Source organism: Ruditapes philippinarum, unplaced genomic scaffold, assembly GCF_026571515.1.
Source record: "Ruditapes philippinarum isolate M1 unplaced genomic scaffold, ASM2657151v2 ctg7280_1_1_1_1, whole genome shotgun sequence".
Taxonomy (NCBI): Eukaryota; Metazoa; Mollusca; class Bivalvia; order Venerida; family Veneridae; genus Ruditapes; species Ruditapes philippinarum.
Window position 1 is genome coordinate 52,056 of NW_026866366.1, and position 16,232 is coordinate 68,287.

The following is a 16,232-nucleotide window of genomic DNA, read 5'->3' on the forward strand; positions in this document are numbered from 1 at the left end:
CCTCCATTTTGACTAGACGTACCCCTGACTTGAAAGTCCCAGATCCAACCTTCATCTCGTCATATTCAACAGCTAAGACTTTCCCGAAAGGTCGGAAAATAGCCTCAACTGTTGAATTGGGAGTAAAAACGGGTAGCCAGTGTACACGTATATTAATTACTTGTGAATTTCCCTTCAGCAACAAAATGTGTTTCTGTTAAACCATTAGAAGTTAATCTGTATTAATTCCATTAAGGAAAGGAGAGTTAAACACGACACTCGCCTCCTTATCACCTTGGCCACGAGAAAACAGCTCTACAGCATTTGGCGGGATCCCTAAAATGTGCAGGCACACCACCGCATCATTCATAGTCGCGCTTCCATACGCCGAGGCATTTTGAAGTTTGAGAGTACGCTTTAAAACATCGTGGTCAAAAACACCAGTTATCAAAGCAGGGCAGTCAACTATGATGTCCATCTTCAAAGTATGTTTACTGCAAAAGTAACAGATACTACGGTAGCTTCTGTACCAGGTAAGTATGCCTCAACTCCGAAAATGAAACATTTTATTTCACTTAATTACAACAGTCTCCCGGTTAGCAGTTCAGATGTACTCCGCCCTTGTGTGCAATTCTCACAACACGAGCTAAACGCCCAACATCAGTAAAAAGAATCGCCAGTCATAGGCTGTATGTATTCTTAAAACTAATATATGACCGCTACAATAACGGTAATCTCCCGCTCCTTTTAAACTGAATTCCGAATTCGAGCTACCATCCGACGTACGGAAAACATAATCAGTACATTCAAATCGCCTTTTCTTACCTTATTTCGTAATGTCAGTCAGGCTGCACTTATAGTGGAAGCGGCGATGTGACCACCATAGAGCTGATGCTACTGATGTTACGTCTTTTACGTCATTTCCTGTACACGTTGACGTTATTATATAATATGGCTTGTGCCTGCATCATAACCCGTGCCTCGTTCCGTCCACTTCGTGCCTAGAAATAGTCAAAGTTTCGCAACATTACATAGCTTGTTCCGTTTCTATACTAGCTGGAAAAAATGTTTACTCAATAATTTTTACTTAACTAAAATACAACAAAAAATAACAAATACACACACTACCCCGCCCGTATTATCTCTGTCCGCGAATATTTCTTGTTTTCTTCTATTTTTTCGGGCATTTATCGCTCACATACAGTAATATGACAGATAGAAAATCATAAAACTTCATCCAACACGGGGAAAAAATGAAAAAGAAGAAAAAAATTCAAAAGTCTACTGCACCCAATATTCCCAGGCGGTCACCCATCCAAGTACTAACCGGGCTCGACGTTGCTCATCTTCGGTGATCGGACGAGAATCGGTGTTTTCAACGCGATATGGCCGTAGACATTAGAAAGTAATTATTTACAGCTTATATACGAGAATTTCGCTGATACTATGATGCACTTCCGGTTTTCCGTTTAAAATATTTAAAAATCGGACACATTCAAATATTTATACAGTACTATCCTCTATGCTCATATATGGAACTATCCCTTATTTTTGTAGAATTATTTCCCGGCCAAGACAAAATTCGCATTTACATATATACGGTGCATACTTTTCTCACCATGCATTAGTAATTACCAAGATATTCCACATAAATGTACACCCGTACACACGAGCAATAGACCAACTCACATACGATTCCTTGACAACGGTCGAATAATCACTGTTACGGTGTGCCAGTGCAGTACAGATAGCATTAAATTAAATTGTGTTTGAGAATTTTCTTTCTTTCTTTTTAAAGGCACAGTTTGCCTCCAAAGATCAATAGAATCTACTTTTTTCATTCAATACTTTAAAAACTGTAACGAGATACCAAACATGAGAAGATGTTGAGAAATAAAATCGCTGAGCCTTTAATTCCGCGAGCTTGATTTGATGTTTCAATTAGACAGGGGTTAGCGCGAACGCAGACCCCCACACAAATAAATTGCGTACCCGAGTTACCCACATTAGGGGTAATCGAAGGCTTCAACCCAACCGAAGTGCAATGGAAGGGTCTCTTCCTGGACGCACTTTTTTCTTTTTCATAAATTTATTCAGTATATTTACAAGTAAAAATCCTACTGTATAGCAGTAGGACCCGGTTTTAAAAGAAAACTTAACAAATAATTATACACATATATATGAATTTTAACAACAAACATCAATTAACAACACACGTCATACCGGGCATGATTGTTATCCACAATGCCACGCAATGCGTGCCATTTTAGTGACCAAACATGAACGGAATACCTTAACAAAATATATACATTAAAACACCTATCACTAAAACACGTATCACTCCCATGCATGCCTGATGTTCACAATCATTAGCTACGCGAATTCTTGCGAACAAAACAAACATGCATGAGAGATCTCAAAATAAACATGAATAAGAAATGATGGCAATGGGTATGTTATTTTATATAGTCCAATATCACTTTTATTACTGTATTATGTATATTTTATTTGACAATTATCACAATATAAAATATTCAAAATTAATAAATAAGACGTGTGTATTTTTATGCCACCGCAGCATCTGCGATGCGGTGGCATATAGCGATTCACCTGTGTGTGTGTGTGTGTGTGTGTGTGTGTGTGTGTGTGTGTTTGTTTGTTTGTTTGTTTGTGTGTGTGTGTGTGTTATATAGATTATATAGTGAACTTAAAAAATCTTCTTGTGAAAAACCACTAGTCCAATTTCAACCAAACTTGGCAGGATTGATCCTTGGGTAAAGGGCTTCCAAAGTTGTTCAAAGAATTCAATTCCATGCAGAAATCTGGTTGCCATGGCAACCAAAAGGAATTATAAGAATAAATTTAAAAAATCTTCTTGTAAAGACCCAAAAGGCCTAGAGCTTAGATATTTTGCATAAGGCATTGTCTGGTAGACCTCTACCAATATTGTTCAAATTATAGCCCTGGGGTCAAAATCGGCCCCGCCCCGGGGGTCATTGATTTTCACTATATGTACATATAGTAAAAATTTAAAATACCTTCTTGTAAAAGACCCAAAGGCCTAGAGCTAAGATATTTTGCATAAGGCATTGTCTGATAGACCTCTACCCAGATTGTTCAATTATAGCCCTGGGGTCAAAATCGGCCCGGCCCCGGGGTCATTGATTTTCCTCATATTTACATAGTAAAAACTTGTAGTAAAAATTAAAAAAAAAATTTCTTCTAGCAATTGACAAACGCTAGAGGTTAGATACTTTGCATGAAACATTGTGAAGTGAACCTCTAGCAAGAATGTTCAAATAATAGCCCTGGGGTCAAAATTCCCCCGCCCGGGGTCATTGATTTTCAATATATACATATAGTAAAAAATAAAAAAAATCTTATTGTCTGAAGGAAGAAGGCTTAGAGCTTTAATATTTGTTAAATGATATCATCTATAGGTACTCTACCAAAGTTGTTCAAATTTTGCCTCTAGTGTCAAAAATAAAAGTGAACTTTGATATCAGCTGACCTAGATTTTGACAAAGTGTATTACATGTTGTCCTTTGATGCAGTCATGAAATTTTAGGCTGTGTGAAATATGACCTTCACCACCAAATTCACTAGACTCGAGTGCATTGATATATTCCTACTCTGATCTTTTGTTGAGTTAACAATAGATTTAACCACTAATCTGATAATAAGAATTAGATATGCATTATGACAATCTTCAATTGTATAGAAACAAAAAAATCTGTTCCTACACTACTATTTAGTGTTGTATTATTGCGGTGGCATAGCATTTTTCTCAAATGCAATCTTGTTATGAATAGAAATAAGAGAAACCGGGTTTACAATGTGTGTTAGTAGTATTTATGTAAGATAAAGTTTTGGATATTATACATTCTGTATTTAATATATTATGAGATAAATTTGGATCACGTTTTGTTTAATGTGAAGAAAAATAAATTTTGGTACAGTAGAAGATAAAAAGGTGAGAAAAAAAATAGAAATTCTTCACAAAGCAAAGAACGGAAGGCAAGAACCCCCAGATCGAGCAACCCCAATATTCCGGGTGGGTAAAGTCCACAATCTCGGGGTGGCGCGAAATGGGCCCTACGCCACCAATAGGTGTGAGACTCAGACGGGCCTCGGCGAATGACACCCCAAGCCGACTGTCTCGAAGCCTGAGAAAAACAGCCGACTTGAGGAATCACCGCCGAACCCCGTCCGACAAAAACGTGATATATGTAAAAAATGAAATCACTATAAAATTTTGAATATTAAAATAACTTTATCTTGAAAAAGGCAAGGTTAGGGGGAAAAAAATATGCTCCCAAACCCGCATGAATGAAACACACATACCTGTTTGTTTGTTTCATTTTACGCCTTTTCCCCAACAGTATTTCAGTCATATAGGCGGGTAGTTACCTAACCATCGTTCCTGGAGAGTAACACCAGTACTAGACTACTTTTCTCCGCGCTAAACTACCAAAGCATCTCCCGGGGATCGAACCCACGCCAGAGAGGTAACTGGATGAGAAGTCATCGACTCTAACCCCTCGACACATACCTGAAAATATACAAAGAAAAATACTTTAAATGAAACATGTATATATAATAATGAAGGAAATGATTGATATGAGGTAATGGTCCCAAACTGGGTAATATATACAATGAAAGTGAGTGATATGAGAATGATAATATATTGAAAATAAATGAATGAAATAATGATCCCTAGACTGGGTTACATATTATAATGATTTATGAAATAAACTATAAATGTTTTTATACGAAACAGGTATGTGCTATGATGAGAAGTTATATTTAAAAATAAAAGTAATAATACAAGACGAAAATGGAATGTTTTGGGAAAACCGTATGAGACAGACCAAGCAAAAGTGTGCAAACTGGGCCGATTTGTCCCACACAGCTCCCCACAAACAAAATAAAAGAAAATACTTTATGTAAATATAATATACAGACATATACATAGTTCCCACCCCTTTCCAGGATGACACCACCATCTCGGAGGAGTAAATAACACCAAAGAGACAAACTGTCCTCATCCTGAAAAGAAAAGAAAACAACAACAGCAGACCGAGTATACCCGAAAAATATACGAAATTAGAACTTTAATGAACTTGGAGATTGATGAGAAAAATATGTAAACTGCATAAGACAGACTGACTTTAGCATGCAAGCTGGGCCAATCTATCTTATACAATTCAACAGAAAAAGATTCCATTTATCATACCTTGAGATTTAATTTTTAATATAGAAATCAATGAAAGACATAACATTGAAAGAAGATCATTACTATTTAAGGTTACGAATCCATGTTGGGCCCAAACATTTAAAAATTTAAGTGAATTTAAATGTTTATAATCTAAATATATTCTGTTTCTTAAATAAATGAAAAATTGTTCTAAAAGTGATCTTATCGAAATTTTCTTATTATGATGTTTAGCATTGAAACGTCTAGACAAAATTAAATACCTAGACAATGATAAAAAAAATAAACATGTATATTTTATGTCATTACTAACTTTTGGTAAATCGAAAAACCTAAAAAAAAATTCACTGAACACTTCTTATCACTTATGATATGTAATAAAAATATAATTATACTATTAAAGGGCTTATAATAAGAACATTCAATAAATAAATAAGAGACAATTTCAATATCGTTGCAAAAATAACATGATTTTTTCTTAGAAATTCGTTTACAATATACAAAATAATCAACATATACGACATCGTGTACTAATCTATAACATATATTCTTATGGATCGGATCAATTGCACTTGAAAAAATATTTGTGGAAATAAATTAACACACTTAACTTTATAATCTGTGTCTAATAAGTAAATATAATAAATCTTTGAAGGTGAACCAACAAATTTGTAATCTGGTATTTTATCAATTAGAACTTTAAAGGCTGAAAGACATTGTTTATAAAAAGGTGGAATAAATTACAGAGTTACTGTCAGGGGAAAAAAAACTGTGTAGGGAAGAGCCAAAGGTCAAGGTTAGCGTATATTTCAGTAAAAATACGAAAATTCAATATGTATTCAAGTAAAACGGCAGTTATTATTGTACCTATATATTTAAGCAGTCGATATTGGAAAAACAAGATAAAAGATTTATCGGATAGATAAACACGAAAACTGTGAAGAGACTTTGTATTGTCCAACAACATTGACTTGGCACTCTTGCATTTGACCCCATAGTCGGTAAATTCCGTAAACGTTATTATCTACTTGTAAATCGATATGAATGTATATAACCAGTTGTAAAATGGTCTAAATTATAAATCCCTCTTAGCACAGTACAGTCGTTAAGGGCTTCACATCAAAAATATTGACGTACACTCGTAGGTTCGAATCCTGGTTCAGCTACTTTTATATTTTTTTCTTTTCTTATTCTAAAATTGCCATTTCTCTCTTAACTCGTGCAAAACGTTGGATTTTTTCTGTGTTCTATCTGTGTAGTGTAGTATATTTAAGTTGTATTATTATGTTCTTTTTATTAATTAAAGATAATGTAATGAAATAAAAAATAAAATTGTATAAAAAATACTACTTAAACAATATCTTAAAAACCAGATATAGTAAAACTATTTCAAATTAATTCTTGCAAGTAAATCTCAAAATAAAATTTTAAAAAATGCATGTCCTCATAACGTGGTGTTGGTAAGGTATCGAACCAGGGAACTTCGGATCAGTAGTCAGGCATCTATACCAATACACCACAACTCATTGACTTGTGAAGTTAACAAAATATCGATATATTTGTTAGATACCACTGTTTATCACCTGACCTTTACGGAAATTATTGAAGTGCCAGGTCAATATTGTTGGACAATATAAAGTTTATCGAGTTTTGCATGACTGAACATACGACAAGAATAATGGCATGAAAACAATTTTGTTAAAATAACAATTAGACGGATAATTAGATGTATTGTACTTAAATAAGAAAACAGCATTATGAGCAGAAAAATAATAGGTAATCCTCGTCGTCGAACACCGAGAAAGGGTTAGAAACCGAAATGCCGGGGGAGTCTTGGACGGTCTCCTGGCCTTTAGTGGGGGAAAGTTTTTATGGAAAGAATCCTGAAACTCACCATCAGTGGAGTCTTCTTTTCTTCCCTCTTATGTCCGACTGTTGTTGTTGTTGTTGTTCGTCATTCGTGTCATTCATCACATCAACATCATTCATCTCATCATCTGTTCCATCATCATTCCCCGTCTCATTTTCTTTCTCGCCCTCCGTCTTGTCTTCATTACTTTGATATTTTTCAGGCTCCTCTTGGTCATTACTCGTTTCAACAGGGAGATCCGTCGGCCTGTTTCTAAAAATGCTAAGACACATTTTTTTTTATATGACCAATCTTTTGACATAAGAGGCATAAAGATGGCCTGTCGCCACCTGTTATAAGGCAAGCATTGCCACAGTCAAATTCTACTAAATGAGAGAAATCCCGACGATGAATTTCAGTAACTTCAGCAGTTACAGTGAATATCCCGTTTTTGATCTTCTCATTATTCTGGCCATAATGGCTAAAATCATGTTTAACTTCGAGTATGTGCCCGTAATCTTCAAAATAGATTTAACACTGTCTAGTGACAATTAAGCAGGTAGCAAGTGTACCCTGTAATGAACTAATTGTTTATTCAGAGCAACAATATTTCAGGTTTTGTTTCCAACAACGTAAGAAGAAGAGCTTCTTACCTTCTCAACGTCATCCTTATTTGACAAAATGAGTAGAACGCCATCTCTGTTATCCTTCCCTTTCTGCAGGGCGGTAACTCTAGAAGGGGGGATTTCCAATTTCGCCAAGAGGTTACATACGTCGGCAATTGAAGTAAACCCGGAACTGTACACTTTAATCGCATTCTCTATGTCTGTAGGATTGAAGAAATCTGTCTTCAATGACGGCTTCTTGACAATAACTGGCATTCTGAAAATATATACTGATCAAAACGATTAGTACACGAAATACAAATTACCTATCACGGTAGCCTCTGTACCAGGTAAGTATGCCTCAACTCCGACAATGAAACATTTTATTTCACTTAATTACAGCAGTCTCCCGGTTAGCAGTTCAGATGTACTCCGCCGCTGTGTGCAATTCTCACAACACGAGCCAAACGCCCAACATCAGTAAAAAGAATCGCCAGTCATAGGCATTACGTATTCTTAAAATTAATATATGACCGCTACAATAACGGTCATCTCCCGCTCCTTTTTTAACTGAATTCCGAATTCGAGCTACCATCCGATGTTTTCCGTACGTTGAACCGACATTTTATTAGCTTCTTGTGATTTAAATCGCCTTTTCTTACCTTATTTCGTAATGTCAGTCAGGCTGCACTTATAGTGGAAGCGGCGACGTGACCCCCATGGAGCTTATGCTACTGACGTTACGTCGTTTACGTCATTTCCTGTACACGTTGACGTTATTATATAATAAGGCTTGTGCCAGCATCATATCCCGTGCCTCGTTCCGTCCACTTCGTGCCTAGAAATAGTCAAAGTTTCGCAACATTACATAGCTTGTTCCGGTTGTATACTAGCTGGGAAAAAATGTTTCCTCAATAATTTTTACTTAACTAAAATACAACAAAAAATAACAAATACACACACTACCCCGCCTGTATTATCTCTGTCCGCGAATATTTCTTGTTTTCTTCTATTTTTTCGGGCATTTATCGCTCACATACAATAATATGACAGATAGAAAATCATAAAACTTCATCTAACACGGGGAAAAAAATTGAAAAAAGAAGAAAAAAATTCAAAAGTCTACTGCACCCGGTATTCCCAGGCGGTCACCCATCCAAGTACTAACCGGGCTCGACGTTGCTTAACTTCGGTGATCGGACGAGAACCGGTGTTTTCAACGTGATATGGCCGTAGACATTAGAAAGTAATTCTTTACAGCTTAAAAGTACGAGAATTTCGCTGGTACTATCATGTACTTCCGGTTTTCCTTTTAAAATATTTAAAATAGATAAATACAGAATCCCTAAAGAAAGCCCAACACGGCAAAATTGAAAATGTTGCAGGCTCGGTTTGATTGAGCCTGTTCATGGACGGTGCTGGAAAGTGCAAGTTACCGTCCACGCCCCCTAGCACCGGCTTAAGCAGAATTCAACATTTAAACGTGAAATAGTAAAATTTTGAATTTAGAAACATCCGCAGATGTGTTCATACGGCGGTTATCATGGAACCTTCAATGTGACACTTCCGTGCCATTCCATGAAAAGCGGCGTATGGTCCCCAAGTAATAAAAAGCGTGTGCCCTAAACGAGAAAACAATGGGCGGAACTAAATAAAATGGAATTTTGATAGGGGATCAGAGGTTATGAAGCCTGCGTATCACAGATAAGACGTCAAAAGACAAATTTAAAAATCAGGCAACATATCCTTAGGGTGATTCAACATTATTCAAGTAGGAATATTGGAACCACCCAACTAGAAAATGCCGAAAAGTTGAAACTTAAAATACCACAAGCACAACAATAATGTCGTGCTGAACGATCTTCAAGGATCGAAAATATAACATCATTGATTAAATGTACGGGGAGACTTTTTACAGCCGCCACACGGCACAAATAACACGGATGTGATCATAAAATAGATAAATACAGAATCCCTAAAGAAAGCCCAACACGGCAAAATTGCACGGCAAAAAAGTCGGACTCATTCCCTCCCCTTTCCAGGATGACACCACCATCTCGAAGGAGTAAATAAAACCAAAGAGACAAACTGCCATCATCCTGAAAAGAGAAGAATACAAAAACAGCAGACAGAGTATACACGAAAAAATATACGAAATGAGATCCATAATGAACTTGGAAAATTTTCAATTTTGCCGTGTTAGGAAGTAGTATATGGGTCACTTGAACGTCAAGACTGCACACGTGCGGCAGCAAGACTGTACACGTGCGGCGGCCATCTTGTTTACCCATATATAGTAATATATTTGCATACAATGCGAATATTGGTACATGTACGGCGGTTATTTTATTGACTTATTTTCCAATCTTTCTCAAATCGCAAACAAATGACTCCAAAATGTACAACCAATTAAAGCGCATACAGAAATTGACCAATTAGGAGAGACCTTGTTGTATATAAGACAGTGAGACACTAGCTCTGATAATTAGAGTTTTGATACTCGACCAATAAACATGACTAGCTTCAGATGCAAGTTCAGTATCGGTAATCAGAGATATGTTCAAGTTAATGAATGGAAAGGCGAGCTTAGAGTCGATATTAGAGAATGGCGGGATGACAAACCCACGAAAAAGGGCATTAGCTTAACATTAATGCGATGGAAAAACTTGGTAGATCAGTTACAATATGCGGACCAGGCTTTACAAAACAAGTTAAGCTACTGGAGTCACGTTGGAGGAAATGTTTACTGTAATATCACCGACAACAGCGTATGTGTAGACATTAGACAGTACTGGAAGCCAGAACAGGAATTAGTACCAACTAAAAAGGGTATATGTTTAAGACCGAAAGAGTATTCCTGTTTAAAGGAACTGGTTCCACAGATAGGAAAAGTGTTACCTGAACTGGATGCAGTGGTGCCCTGCTATCTACAAAGTGATCACATGAACCAGATTGGAGCTCTACAATGCCCGGAGTGCAACCCCAATGATTGTGATAAAATCGCCTGACTATAAATAGCAATGACAAAAGGTCTATAAATAGATCAATAACCTTATTCTAAAAATAACATCCAATTAGAAATCAAATTGTGTGTATATAAATGAATACCCCAAGAAGCTTTGACATAAACAAGATGAACGGTACTGACTGCACACCCCTCAACAAAAATATGGAATATTATGATAACAGACTGAAGACGTTTGAAACCTATCCGAAACAACTGTTACCAGATAAATACCAGCTGGCAAGTGCGGGGCTGTTTTACAGTGGGAAGTCGGACGTGTGTGAATGTTTTAGATGTCACGTGAAATTGAGTGCTTGGGAAAGGTCGGACTGTGCAATGAGAGAACATTATAAGTGGTCTCCAAACTGCGAATATATAAGAATAGTTGGCGCTCCTCAACAAAAACCGACCCCAATAGGCGGATTTGGCGCGTTTGTATCAACAACTAGGCCAACACCTTGCGGCTTTGGAGGATTCAGTTCAACTACAACTGGAGCAAATTTGTTTGTCAATAATAAGGCTATCACGACCCATCAAACACATTGAATATGTTAACACTTGTCTGTATGGTTTGGATATGGCTGAGATACTATCAATTTAGACGAGAATATCGCGAAGCCGTAGAACATTTACTTGACATTTTAGAACGTTATATAGAAGAAACCAGAACACATACTTTGTACTCGACTGTATTGTAATATGTTTTGGATAAATTTGTAATAATTTTGTAAGAATGTGTATTTGTATTTGTTGATAATAAACATGTCTAACTGGAAACAATATTTGTCTTCTTTGTATTTTGACACATCCAATCCAGCGAGTTATTCAGGTGTAGAAAAATTGTACCAATATATCAAGTCTGAGGGAAAATTTAAAATTGGGAGGCATAAAATCCGAAAATGGCTTCAAAGTCAGCAGGCTTATTCCCTGACTAGAGGAGCCAGAAGGAAGTTTCCTCGATCACGCGTCGTTGTAGAAGGAATAGACAGCCAGTGGGATATGGACTTGATGGATATGGTTGACTTAGCCAAACATAATGACGGTTATAAATACGTTTTAGTGGCAATAGATATTTTCTCTCGCTTTGGCTATTGTGAGCCTATCAAAACCAAGAAAGGGGGCGATGTTGTTAATGCATTAGAGCGAATTTTAACCGGTCCTAGAAAACCAAATACGGTGAGAACAGACAAAGGTATGGAGTTTAGAAGTAAACAGGTCAATAAATATCTTCAACACATGGACATTCATCATTTTTACGCATTAAATACGGAGACAAAAGCTAATTTTGCGGAGATATGTATTAAGACGCTAAAGCATAAACTGTTTAGGTATATGATAAAAAACAGAACCCAACGTTACGTTGACGTGCTCAGGAATATTGTACTTTCATATAACTCAACTATACATAGAAGTCTCGGTGATAAACCGATAAACATTACTAAAGAGTCAGAAGGAGAAAGCAGACTTCAACAGTATTTACTTAGGACCAAAGGCAGGCAAACCAAACACAAGATCAAACACTACAGGTTTAAAGTAGGTCAGACAGTACGAGTATCGCACGTGAAAAGCGTGTTTGACAGAGAGTACTCTCAGAAGTGGACTGGCGAAATATTCAAAATTCAAAGCCGTTTCAAACGAGACAATGTATGCGTATATACCTTAAATGACTGGGCCAATGAAGAAAAAATTGATGGCACGTTTTACGAACAAGAATTGCAGGCAGTTAGTGTGGACGAAAATACAGAATACCACGTTGAAAAAATATTAAAGAAAAGGACGCGAAACAAACGAAAGGAAGTACTAGTACGTTGGTTGCATTGGCCTAAGAAATTTGACAGCTGGATCCAAGAAAAGGACCTGTTACAATACTCTTAAGTCACGTGATTATTATTGTATATAAAACAGATATACCCCCCAGAGAAATTGTCATTAATGATATTGAGATTCGAAACTTCACATCATGATAATAACCAACGTCGTGTGCAGCGCTAACTTGAGCTGTTTCATTGACTTGAGGTATTTATGCTATCGTATAGCAAACGCTCGCTATGATCCAAAAACATTTCCCGGATTGATTTGGCAACACGAAACCATTGGCGGAAATTGCTTAGTTTTCTCCAATGGTGTAATTAATTGCAACGGAAAGGCACCCAGTATTACAGAGGGACGTCAGAGACTACGTCAATATGCAAGACGTATACAGCGTCTCGGTTTCACAGTACGGCTGAAGGAGGTCAAATTGATAACAATATCCGCTAGTCACACCTTAAGTGACGCGTTAGATCTACAGTTGTTGGCCAAAGAAAGACAGGTCGTGTACGAACCCGAATTGTTTCCCTCCCTAAATTTTAAAAGAGAAGGAGTCCATTTTTGTTGTTTTTACAGCGGCAAAGTGGTAATAACTGGTGTTAAAAACCTGTCACAAATAGATGGCGTAGTTTACCCTGTACTCATTGAACTGGAACTTTACACACGTAAGAAAGAGTGAGCGCTAAGAGAAATCAACCATGAACCAGTCTCAAGTGTACCGTAAACTCAACTTTCTTCTCCAATTAAAAGATGCCACTGTATCTGCCAGAAAAAATATGATCACTAATATGACAGGGGGTCAAGTAAAGGCTATAGCGCAAGTGGCCAAAAGATTGGTGAATGGAACAATTAATCCCCCGAGAAGAGATGTTCATTTACTTGAAAGAAGACGAAATTTGCTACGATCCCTAGCTTCTGAAAATGTGTCACTGACTAGAAAGAAATCGTTGTTATTACGTTGTTACTCGTTCGTATTCGTATTGTTAAGACCGTCCTATCTTGTTGACACTATTATGGACGAAATACGAACAACTGAAAAAGCGTAAGAAGACAGTGCTAATATGTATTTGTGAAAGTAAAAAAAAAAAAAACAAAAAAAACATGTCAGAGTTTTACCTTTATCTTAGTAGTAAAGATTCTCAGGATATACGTAAGAACAATAACCCCGCAGACTTTTGTATTCAGTTCCCCAAATCGTACACCTTTGATGGACATTGGATTTGCGCTTTGACAGAAATTACTTTGACCTGTGACTTTACGCCTAAAAGTAAAAGACTGTATTTATGCTGCAACCTGATACAACAAACTTACGTAAGAAACACGCAAGTACCCGTACTTAGAAATATTGAAGTCGGTTCGAAATACAAGAAACTTCAATTTGTAGAATATAGCCACCCAGTATACGTACCAGTGACTGTGAATCATTTCAACTTTTTACATTTATATTTGAGAGACGAAGATTTAAACTCAGTTGAGTTCAATTCTAACGATCTTCATTGTGTATTACATTTCAAAAAAAGATGGGCTCCATAGAAGTTTACGATCACAAACAACAAAAATGGGTACCCTATGTACCCGACCCTGAAAAATGGTATCAACATTTCAAGGACTTGTAGGACGGGTACGTTAAAGCCGATCATAAAGGCCGTTACATTGTAGGTAGCGGAAATCAGCTTAGAAAAATGGCCGAAATGCAACAGTCACCTTCAGTAAAACTGGTTTCCCCCGTAGCACAAGCGATAGAAATAGCCAAGTCAGAGGTCAATCGTAAGAAGGTTGAAGAGGGCGAAAAGCGTAAGAAGGGGCCCCAAAAACGTAAGAAGGCATTGTTATCCGCCAACAAACCATCTAAACGACAGAGACTAAATCCAGAATTTCAATTTTAAACATGGAAGATTTTCATCAGGAAGAGCTGTCTTTGTTCGTTACACCCCCTGCAGACACGTCATTACAATCGAGAGAATGGATTACATACCGTCCAGTAAATCAAGTGACAAATGCATCCGCTCTCGAATTTAATATACCCGGTCATACATCGGCGTACTTGGATCTAAAAAGAAGCGTGCTCAACCTAAAGCTGCAAATTGTCAAAGGCGATGGAAGTGCAGTAGACCCTGACGAAGTAGTTGGTCCAATCAATTTACCATTGCACACCGTTTTTAGTCAGGTTGATGTGTCTCTCCAACAAACGCCTTTGTCGCATACCGGAATTAATTATCCCTACAAAGCGTACATTGACACGATATTACAGTCCAACGAAAATATGCAAATTAACCTACTTACCAGTCAACTCTTTTATAAAGATACCGGAGACGTTGGTACCATTGATGGTAAAACGGGAAGTAATGGTGGACTATTTTTCAGATACACACTGACTAAAGGTAGCAAAATTGTAGAAATGGAAGGACCATTACACATTGATTTGTTTCAACAGTCGAAGCTACTCATTAACGGAGTCTCTGTAGGTATAAAACTCCATCCTACCAGAGACTCATTTAGACTAATAACAGACACCGTCAATCCCGAATATCGAGTTAAAATAGTTGACGCTTATTTTAAACTATGTATTCAACGGCTAGCTAGTAGCGTACTTATAGCGCAAGAAACACTTATTCAAGACACACCAGCCGTATACCGTTACTTACGCACAGAGATCAAAACGACAGCCATTGCTTCAGGTCAATTTAGTTACAGCGCGGACGATATCTTTCAAGGATTAGTGCCCAGTAAACTAATTGTAGGTTTAGTCCCGAGTGCCGCGTTTAATGGTGATTACGGGCAGAACTCATTCAACTTTAAACATTACAACTGCAGCTTCGTAGGACTCTATGTGGATGGACAGTCTTTACCTAGCCAACCGATGCAACCTAATTATACGATCAGTATGTTGAGTGTTACAGAACATTAGCTCTCTACAGAAGCGATTTGAACATTTCAAAACAAGATTATAAGAAAGGGTACTGCTTATATGCCCTAGATATTGACCCCTACTATTCATTTAACACGAAAAGGAAGGGTCATTGTCGGCTAGAACTCAAGTTTGCAGAGGCTTTACCTGAGAGTGTCACACTGATTATGTATGCCACCTTCCCAGAAGTACTCAATATTGACAAAGCAAGGGCCGTCTACGTGAAATGAATAATTTAGAACTGGAACGTTTACTCGAAGGATACCCGGTCCAGGTGTGCGCTGCTAATCAAATCCGTAAACAAAAAGGAAAATTCGTTATCGCCAATACAGACACGAGTGATGGACCAGGGAAACATTGGGTTACCTTTTATTTTCCGAAACAAGGACCGTACGAGTTTTTTGATTCTCTCGGAAAAAAACCAAACGACTACAATGTGGGCTTTGAAACCGTATTAACGAACAAGTTTTGGATGGTGTGTGATCCTATTCAGGACACTAAATCAGATACCTGCGGACTGTATTGTGTATATTATATCATAACTAAATGTACAGGAAGGACTATAAAAGACATTGTCAAACCTTTTAATGTGTATAATAGACAATGGAATGATATATATGTTAAAAATGTTGTAAATAAACACAAACTCTGAAATTTTATTTTTTTTGTATTCATTTATTTTGTATATAGCAATAAAAATATATGAAAAAGAACATCGTTTTTGTTTTAAAATGATATCCAGTCTATTTTATTCGTTTGAGATTTTCCCGCCTTTTTAGTTGATTTCTTCCGTTCTCCCGGGGGTGGCAATGACACTTTGGTAGGCCCATCTTCCGTTACTTTTTCGAACTCTTTGGTTTTCG

At 37.1% G+C, this 16,232-nt stretch overlaps 1 protein-coding gene, 2 non-coding genes and 1 pseudogene across 3 annotated transcripts; 1 reads left to right on the plus strand and 3 right to left on the minus strand.

Moving 5' to 3' along the window:
* Window positions 1-1,257: 1,257 nt before the first annotated feature.
* LOC132732294 (5S ribosomal RNA) lies at window positions 1,258-1,376 on the minus strand (annotated as a pseudogene).
* Window positions 1,377-1,925: 549 nt separating this feature from the next.
* Window positions 1,926-2,091, minus strand: LOC132732295 (U1 spliceosomal RNA). Its single transcript, XR_009626010.1, has one exon. It is a non-coding gene; the product is annotated as a U1 spliceosomal RNA (small nuclear RNA).
* A 6,676-nt stretch (window positions 2,092-8,767) lies between these two features.
* On the minus strand, window positions 8,768-8,886 carry LOC132732293 (5S ribosomal RNA). Its single transcript, XR_009626009.1, has one exon. It is a non-coding gene; the product is annotated as a 5S ribosomal RNA (ribosomal RNA).
* A 5,463-nt stretch (window positions 8,887-14,349) lies between these two features.
* LOC132732285 (uncharacterized protein F54H12.2-like) lies at window positions 14,350-15,369 on the plus strand. Its single transcript, XM_060718678.1, has one exon. The coding sequence runs from the start codon at window positions 14,350-14,352 to the stop codon at window positions 15,367-15,369; it is 1,020 nt and encodes a 339-aa protein (XP_060574661.1).
* Window positions 15,370-16,232: the final 863 nt, after the last annotated feature.

Excerpts from the sequence above, each read along its gene's own strand:
- LOC132732285 (XM_060718678.1), top strand. The coding sequence starts at position 14,350 with ATGGAAGATTTTCATCAGGAAGAGCTGTCTTTGTTCGTTACACCCCCT.